This window comes from Coffea eugenioides, chromosome 7, assembly GCF_003713205.1.
Source record: "Coffea eugenioides isolate CCC68of chromosome 7, Ceug_1.0, whole genome shotgun sequence".
Lineage (NCBI taxonomy): Eukaryota > Viridiplantae > Streptophyta > Magnoliopsida > Gentianales > Rubiaceae > Coffea > Coffea eugenioides.
The window spans coordinates 13,624,711-13,634,350 of NC_040041.1; the positions used below are offsets into that span (position 1 = coordinate 13,624,711).

Below are 9,640 nucleotides of genomic sequence, written 5' to 3' on the forward strand. Positions count from 1 at the left end.
GGGTACTAAAATTCTTACATTAATAGTGTATAACAAGTTAATTCTTACATTAATAGTGTATAATAGTGTATAATAATAAGTTAATTCTATATTTTTTAGTACCCTAACTAGTTTAGATGCATGCCATAGGATTAAATTTCTGTAGACTAATTGGATGCGTGAAATTGGTTATCACGCATCTAACTTGATAGTATTATACATTTGGTTTGTTTGGATACCAATATTATTTCAAATAATATTTGGTTTGCATCATGAACACATTTTTCAACTCACTTTTTTATATTCTCAACTACTTTTTTATATCTCACATACATCACATCACAAAAAGTGCTACAGTAGTTATTCCAAATAATATTTCAAATAACACTACTCTATCCAAAAGTGCATAAAAAATTAATCTTTAAATATATAGATTTTGTTCTCTGTTAATTATGTTTTCTAATTTTTAAATTCTGATTTTCGATAATCAATTTTTTTAACATTTTGAACCGCCTTCATATTTAGATCCTAGACTTTTTTAATAAGCAAAAAAATTAAATTAAAATATAAAATTTACCCAACAGTAGCTCTAGTTGATTATTATTCTTCTCTATAATTACCTTTTATAATAAACATTTACAAAATCTACAACAAACCTCAACAAACCCACCGGATTTTGGTGTAATGGCTAAAATTGAGATTCTAGAAATTACGACTTTTTTTTTTGCAAATACGTCTGTAACTTGTAAAATTACACCTCTTTTGTATAATTTCTTTTTTACAGTTTTAGTTGAACAAAAGAGGAGGGGAAAAAAGGGAAAAAAAACTACCGTTAATTTCATCGGATTCTTGCGTGGTGTACCTGGCTACATTTTCTTAACAAATTTGTTGTTTGGAAGAGCCATGGCCATTGCACTATCATCAGCAGCATTATCAGGGAAAGGGACTATAAACCCATTGACTAGAGTTCTGCATTTCGACCATAACTGCTACTATTCCTCAACACCCAAATTAAAACCCATTTTCTCCCTTTCCCTAAAAAGGCCAAGATTTTCATCTAGAGCTGCTGCAACAATGTCTTATGATAAAGAACTTGCTGCTGCCAAGAAAGCTTGTTCTCTTGCTGCTCGCCTCTGCCAAGTATTATTTCGTAAAGCCCTCTTACTTTAGTTGAAATTCTTGCTTAATCTTACATGAATTTATCTGAATTTGCTCATTTTTTTGTGTTTGAATTGAGAATTTAAGCAGAACCCAGATGCCAAAATTGCTTCTTTAGCATAACCAATTTGGCTAATTTGATATGAGTGTTGGTTTTAATTACTTCACCTGAAACCCTTTTTCTGGTCGAGTGTATTGAGGCGGAATGTTTTACCGTGTTAGGGATTGTCTTAGCATTGGCTTCAATGGCTTAATGTGGATGCTGCATTTTGACACCACGGCTTTGCAATTATTACTAAGTTTGTTTTGAGGTTTGAGGATTATTACATTTCAACGTTGACTTCTGCGTCTCAGTTGCTAAATCTCTGTTTTGGAGTGATATAGGAAAAAACTTTGAGAATCTTATCATCTAATGTTAGTAGGATGTGCTGTAAAAAATGAGCCTGTTGATTTAGAAGAAGATTTTTTTGGTTTGTGAGGGAAATGATGGAGAGTTTGGTAATCTAGTATTGTCAGTAGAGAATTAAAGTGCCTTTAACAGCAAAAATTTGAAAGGCAAACTAGTTGCCACTAGACTGAAGCTGGTCCTGAAACAGCTGTAGCAGTATTTCTCTCCTGTTGACAGCCTTGTTCTTTATCATCTTCAGCATTTGGATATTGCACCTTAGGATAAAACTCCATAAAGCAGTTGATTGTTACCTTTTACAATTCAGACAGGATTTTACAACTCGAGTTGAGAAATAGTAAGTCATTTGGTACTCAGTCGTTTGAAAGACTATGGTTTAGTCAAGCTATTGATAGAAGTCATGTTCAGCTTGACTCCATCTATTATGAGCTTGTGTTTAATTAACATAACTTCTCTGCTCATCTCTATTTAATGGAATGAGCCTTTTCATGAGAGCTTATTTAACGTAATCTTCGCTCTTGACAATTTTGTTCTGAGATTTAAATAATTATGTTTCATTAGATGCTTTAAGTCTCTAAAAGTAAGATTCTAAAGGATATAATGACTTATATGCACCCTGCATTAACAATAAAACTATACTTGAGCATGGTGCGTGAACTTTTGTATTGGACATTTTCACTCTTTATCCAAGCTTAGTGATATGGGTATTCTAGGAGCAAGTTTTTGCTAGAGCTTCACTGAGCTGAAACCCAGGAAATGAGGGTGAATGTCCTTGTTCTTCTTAAACATTTTTAAGTACTTCTGGCAGAATACTTATTGTAGTAACACTTCCACTGGCATAGGGAAAAACATAGCCTTTTAAAAACACTGCAAAGTTTTATCTTTTTATTGCTTCTAGCTATCTGTGTGTAGACCATTGGTTATGTAGATACATTCTCCATAGAGCTGCAATTTTGTAATAGCCTATCAATTTTTAGGGATGAAATAGCACAGATAGCTCATTTAATATATTCTGTATTGCATTTTCTGCAAATTAATTTCTGGTATGTTGGAGAACTCTACTTCTCCTTTCTAATTTCTTAGACTGACTTGCACCAGGAAAATAGTTCTTTTCACTGTCTAAAAGTAACTCATTCCATTGTAAGACATATGAAAGTAGGCTATGAGTTTGATTTCCTCTTCTGTTTTCAATACGGCAACATCAGAAACTTACATGAGCAAAAATCCCTGAGTTTTGCATTATCAAATTTTCAGTTACCACGAATAAGTGTTATACGCATCTTCATCAGTCAAAGTTTTATGTGTTTGTACACTTCTCTGCTAAGTTTTGTCTGAGACCTGTGTAGCACTTGGAACTCCTGTGTGCAGAAAGTGCAGAAAGCATTATTGCAGTCGGATGTCCATGCAAAATCTGATAAAAGTCCTGTAACAGTAGCTGATTATGGTACGTAATATTTACTTTAATATTAAGTCCTTGGAGTTGTATTCTTTTATGAGACTGCAATTAATCCAAACATTTCTGTTTTTTATTTTTTATTTTTTCTATTTTTGGTGTGAACTTACTAAGAAGACACTAATCATTGTTACTCCATCCACAGTTCATTGACAAACATTTGTGATTGCTCTGTTACCTGTGGATTCATCTATTGGATACTTATTAAGCAAAAAATGAATTAGTTTAAGAATTCCCATGACCAACTCTGTGCTTAAATATTTGTCCTTTTCTTTTGGTTATTGGAAGTTGAAGAATATCAGTCTGGCCAATGGTTTTATGGCAGCTTTCTTGTGTCCTTGTTGACTGGTCATTACTTGCTAGCTTGCTGCAGATTTTGGGGATAACTTAACATGTGTCCTTTTCTCATTTCTTTGTTCCTTTTGAGGAGAAACTTAAATTTACTAGGTCTAGGTGTGACTCACTAACTTCTTTGAGCATATTACTTGACCTGTGATTCCTTGTATCGGAGGACAAGCTCAAAAGGATGGTGACCTTTGAACTGATTTTGGAAGAAAATCGTTTAGAATATTTTCTCAAGTTTGGTCGAATTTTCTGTGTCTCTTTTATAACCTTTCCAAGTTTGGCTGACGTGTAATCTATTCTTAAAATTTCTAGCACCATTCATTTTGTTATTCCTGCGTCATTTTGCTTGGTTTTTCATCATAAATACTGCCTAGCGAGCTTTGGCACATGCCCTTGCACAGACTTGCCTTCAGCAGTTCCCTATAGTGTTTCTGTTCCCCTCAACTGCTGAGGCAAAGCGTTGCTGCATTCTCATGTCACATTGCCAGTATCGAAAGTTTTTAGGATTTGCATTTGTGTAAAAGGATTAAGATTTCCTTCCGCTGTTTCTTTTGTATTGTCAGGCTCACAGGCTGTGGTAAGCTTTGTTTTGCAGAAAGAGCTGTCTTCGAGTCCATTCTCATTAGTAGCTGAGGAGGTAGTTTTCAACTTATACTTGGTTTTTGCAAAGAAATTTGTGAACATATGGAATCTGAAGTAATCATACAGTTCTGGACCTTCAGTGGTTCAGCGGAAATAGATTTGTGAATTGACCCTGCTTAAGGGCGTTTGGAATGAAGAAGTTTCCCCATGCTGTTTATCATCTCGGGTTGTGAAGACTTCATTCCTTTAACTTTTGAACATGTTAAAACCATCAGCTAACCATATTAGCCAGGTTCAATTACCAGAAGTTTCCTCCAATGACCTACCATCCATAGCCAGCTAGGTAACCACCACTGACTGTTACCGTGCCCAATACTTAGTCCAGAATCAACAACTCGTTGTCAGTTGGAAAATTACTGCTCTGGCTCAATGTTTTCACTGCAAATTGTTACAACCTGGCTAGCCAGTTGGCACTTAACATCTTCAAACCTGCCACAAGAACCATCACCTCTTGCTTTGTTTCTATGACCACCACCAGCAGTTAGATACCAGGAGAATGTGATAATCCACTGACTCATATATGGCTTTGTCATCTCTCATTATTCAGGCTATGGACTTCAAACTTTGGTGGTCAAGATGATTAGTGAAAGAATTCAATTCATAGCTCATTACCATTGCTATGTCTATAAATGCTCTAGCTCAAAGTCATCCTACTCACAACAATATGATCTTTGATTACATGTTTCTTTCTGTCAAACTTTTATATTTACAGGCTTTTCAAGCTCGTGGAGTCCAGCATTCATGTGGAAATCTTTTCCTTTTCTATTTTTTAATATAATTGTTGTTGTTCTTGTATCTCTAGGATTCAGGAGATCTTCGTAAAGAAGATGGCCAAGAAACACTGCAACGAATAACAAAACTTGTCAATGAAACTCTTGCTAATGGGGGAACAGCATCTCCTTTATCTGATCAAGATGTACTTGCTGCCATAGACTCAGGAAAATCTGAAGGAGGTTCTCTTGGTCAACACTGGGTTTTGGATCCTATAGACGGTACTAAGGGGTGAGCTTTCAGTTGAATGGAAAGTTAAATATCAAAATATGGCATGCTTGTAATTGCATGGGGGTTTATTCGTGTCTTTGTATATCTTATGTGCTGTGTGTATGCATTTATTTAGTTAAAATGCATGCAATAAGATTAGAGACTTGACTTTTTACTCAAGTTCTTTGAAGGTGGCCCTACATGAGTATGAGATTATTTAATTGTCTAATTGTTTGCACATCCTTTGTCCACAACGATAGGAGTTTGTTTTATTTTATAATTGGTTGAATGGTCCTGTTTGGAGGCTTTATATGTTTGTCAATTCATAACATGTATTTCTCATGCTCATTCGCAGAGAGTGAGTTTTATGTGTTTGGATGCCTATTCTAATCTGATTGAGTGGCATATCTTAGGCAACTTAATGGCACCAAATAATATGATCCGCTTATGTTAAACTCACCTACTTCTCGAAAAGTCTGCACTAGCAACCTTTGATATAGTGCTACCAGCTAACCAGATAACAAATCTTGTCATCCCGTAATCTCTTGCAACAAGATGCAAATAAATGCTTTGTAGGGCTGTACGTTACTTGTGTTCCGGGCCCTAGTGTATTATCTGCTAATTTTGTTGATTACGATAATCTGGTAACTCTTTTATACAAGGGGGTTTAGCTTTTATAAAAGAAAGTTGTCTGATTGAGGTAATTTTGGTCCATCATTATGCTGTCATACCTATTCTGATGTCTGAAGAAGTGTTGAGTGGCACAAATCCTGACACGTTGAAATGTCAGAAATGTGCTTGATGATTGCATGAAAGGTTTTCTATCTGATTTCTAAGACAATGATACCTGGCCTTAAAAGTCATCTGGAAACCTTTTTTTTTTCAGCAAATTTTCATTATATGCCTTTTAGAAATGCAAATATGCTTTTGTTTGATAGTCAAGGAACTCATTTTTTCTGATGTCATGTTGATGGGTTGTTAGAAATACTTAGATCAGCTGGTGTTATGTCCAGAATAGGATTCAGAGGCTTCTCATGGTTGGTTTTGAGTGTAGAATAGATTGGGAATACAGTATGAGAAGCTACTACCATATCTCCTGTTATTTTCAGAGCTAACAAATCCCATGGGATGATAATTGATAAACCTGGAGGGGTCAATGGATTATTGCTGATAACCTCTGAAACAAACAGAAGACTAGTGAAGTTCTATTGCAACTCAATTTAGATGCTTGCTTACAGATTCTCTCTCTCTCTCTCTCTCTCTTCCCCCCCCTCCCCCAACGCCACCCCACCCACCCTCTGGCATATGTGCACAGTTATGTTTATGTTACTTGAGAAATTTTCCAAAATAATTATGTGCCTGACTATATGCTTTAAGACTCATTAAGCGTACACCCTCTACTGTTCTTATTTTTCTGTTGAGAGGTAAAGTTCAATGACTAAAGAAACTGGGATTAACACCATCACGTCAATTCTAATTATTCTAGTGTTACATGAATCCTAAGAACTGCATGTGGGTTCCTTTCTCTAGATACTTCTAATGTCTGCCTTTCCTTGCTGAAGGTTCCTAAGGGGAGACCAGTATGCTATTGCATTAGGATTGCTAGATGAAGGGAAAGTTGTATTGGGTGTTCTAGCTTGTCCAAATCTTCCTTTACAATCTCTTGCCTGCCATGATCAGCACACCATCCAAGGCAAAGCTGGTTGTCTTTTCTTTGCCCAAGTTGGTACAGGAACCTACATGCAGTCTCTTGATGGCTCAGAACCTAGAAAGGTATACTCCTTTTCACACAAATATAGAGAAACACTGTGTGATTGTTCTTGACTTTGCTTTCTTCATGTTTATATCAAATTTGATTCAGATTTGTTTTTTCTTTCAGGTGAATGTCAGTTCTACTGAAAATCCTGAAGAAGCATCATTCTTTGAATCTTATGAAGCAGCTCATTCAATGCATGACTTAACAAGCTTGATAGCAAAGGTACAAAATGACTTTCTTTATTCTCCTACCACTATCTGTTTTTATACCATCTGTTTCTTTGACATCTATTTTGATGTAGTAAAACTTTTAATCACTGTTATATACAGAAATTGGGTGTTAAAGCCCCACCAGTGCGAATAGATAGCCAGGCAAAGTATGGAGCTTTGTCCAGAGGAGATGGGGCAATTTATATGCGTTTCCCCCACAGGGGATACCGTGAAAAGATCTGGGACCATGCCGCTGGAAGTGTAGTTGTTACAGGTCTGGAATCTGTTTTATTTTATTTTTCATTTATTTACTATCAACTAGGGTGGAGCATTATATCATGATTCAATGTCATTATTCACTACCACCACCTACGGAAACTTGTATGACATAAAGTGAGTTGTCTTTTAGTTCAAAATAATCATTGATGTTGAAGAACATTGGGATTTTGTGAAAACAGTTCTGCAAAGCATATAATATGGATTTACCTATAAAGATTCTGTAAGTGTTTTGTTTCTTTTGTTTAGATTCTTTTTTGATGGCTTAATTCAATTTCACCTCATTGCAGCCCTGCTATGCTCATTCTACAATTTTAGCACTTGTCTTGCAAAAAAGAAATTTGATTGAATATTGTCCCCTGTGAACACTATCCTTTTGCAAATTTCAAACTTTAATTTGAATCCAATGAATATGCTTTTAGATATTGGAAATGAAGACAATTAGTTGAAGCAAGGACATACCATGAACCAAAGATAAATTTATTGAGAAGAAGAAACCGGATGACAGTTATCAAAGGCACTTGTTACAAAAGATGTCAATGTCTAGACCATTCGTGATCCAATTTCCTAGAGTCACAGCTCTTGAAATATCTGCATAAGCTAGCAATTTTTTGTCATTTGCATAAAAAGAATGAAATGGGAGCGAATGGGATACTTGACATGTCTAGGGTGGATAAGAATGAGGAAAATATGGGAGAGATGGAGAGAGAAGAGAGAAGATTTTACATTTGAGAGAGAATTCAATTTTAGTTGATCTAGAAAATTTTGCATTTAACTACTTTAAGGTAAGCCAATTGTTATCAAGAAGATAAATAGTAATAAAATCAACTTGGAAATTTAAGAGTCATATGCCTCAAACCCCATGCACCTTGAATCTTAGTATACAAAGCATGCACCTTTCATAGTTGCTTCACCTCACAGCGCTGAGGCATTTCAATTAAGTCCTATTTTTTGTCAGATCTTTGCCCATGTTTCATCTATGCATATGTTTCACCTATGCATTATTTCAGATTGTAGTCTGTCGTAATCCCAGGCTTAGTTTTTGTTTGTCTTGGAAGGAGTCATCATGCTACATCTTAGGGATCTGATCATCCACCTGGAAAGGTGGGAATAGAATAAAAAATAATTTTTTCCCTCCTTCCCAATTAAAGTGACTTCGTGGTTGATGTGTAAACTATGTTTTTTCCCCTTAAGAAGGTAATAATCTCAATAAGATTACCAAGAGGGTGTCTCAAAATAGGCAAGTAGGTATATTCTTATGCAATGATAAGCACCATCAAAAAGAAAATCAAGAAAATATAGACTACTGGTATTGTCCTCTCTCCTACCATGTAAAAATAAATTAAAAATTGATCGGTCAGAAACAGTATTGAACTTTTGAATTGATCATTTGTAGATTCCTTTACTTTTTGATCAAGTCCATTAGCTGAATTAACCTGTTGGATATCTACACTACAAAGTTGTTCTAGTGAAAACATAGAAATAGTTTGATTTTAACAGATAATCTGATTGCACATCAATGCATACTGATAGCATGAGTACATCCTATAAGGACCTTGAATGATTAAGGTGTGAAATCCAAACATAAACATATGTAAAACCAGCTGGAAATATTCCAAGTAGCTTACATTGTTGACCTTCTTGAGGATGTGCTTAGAGTTCTTTTGTATTATCCTCTTGCTGGTTTTGTGGATAACATCACTGTTCTATATGAGGCTGTACATCAGGCAATCATTACGCTTGCATGGTTCACTTGGTAGATCACCCTATTGCATTGTATTTCTCATGCTTGAGAAATCTAGTAATTGTAATTTGGGAACAAATGATTGAAAAAAATTTGAGCTTTATTGCATCACTGACCATTTTTGTCAAATATGCTTTGCAGAAGCTGGAGGTGTTGTCACAGATGCTGCAGGAAAGCCTCTGGACTTTTCTAGGGGAAGATATCTAGATCTAGACACTGGAATAATTGTTACAAATCAGAAGTTAATGCCAACTTTGTTGAATGCTGTCCAAGAATCTCTAAAGGAGAAAGCTTCTTCCTTGTGATTTTTTTTTTTTATGCATTTATCTTCCATAAAATCTTCCTTGTAACTGAATGTATCATGAATCACCAACTTAGAGGCTGTTATAAGTTGAAACTGGTGCATCTTTATCTTCTCATGCCCACAAGACATTACAAGGAACTGTTTTTTAAACTTTACAGTATTCACTATTTCCTGGCTGTGCATGTAGCATAAGATGTCTTACAAGATGTAGATTATTATTTGGTGAGATTTTTCTTGCAATGGTAAAGTCAAAAGGAAAGCTGCTAAGTTACATCTCCCTTAGCAGCATTAGGCCTTGCCAACAGTCGAACTCACAAGTCAATGAGAGTTTGGTGCCATCCTAATCTCCAGATTTGTTGTCTTTCTTACCACTGAACCACGATGACT

At 35.5% G+C, this 9,640-nt stretch overlaps 1 protein-coding gene across 1 annotated transcript; it reads left to right on the forward strand.

Moving 5' to 3' along the window:
- Nucleotides 1–824: 824 nt before the first annotated feature.
- On the forward strand, nucleotides 825–9,420 carry LOC113777683 (SAL1 phosphatase-like). The gene is made up of 8 exons (XM_027322845.1): nucleotides 825–1,119; nucleotides 2,912–2,987; nucleotides 3,905–3,978; nucleotides 4,786–4,985; nucleotides 6,527–6,737; nucleotides 6,844–6,942; nucleotides 7,050–7,203; nucleotides 9,091–9,420. The coding sequence occupies exons 1-8, from the start codon at nucleotides 883–885 to the stop codon at nucleotides 9,252–9,254; spliced, it is 1,215 nt and encodes a 404-aa protein (XP_027178646.1). The 5' UTR covers nucleotides 825–882; the 3' UTR covers nucleotides 9,255–9,420.
- Nucleotides 9,421–9,640: the final 220 nt, after the last annotated feature.

Coding starts and splice junctions, on each gene's coding strand:
- LOC113777683 (XM_027322845.1), top strand. CDS start 883: ATGGCCATTGCACTATCATCAGCAGCATTATCAGGGAAAGGGACTATA. Junction 2,988..3,904: donor TGTAACAGTAGCTGATTATG/GTACGTAATATT, acceptor TTGTATTGTCAG/GCTCACAGGCTGTGGTAAGC. Junction 6,943..7,049: donor TAACAAGCTTGATAGCAAAG/GTACAAAATGAC, acceptor TGTTATATACAG/AAATTGGGTGTTAAAGCCCC.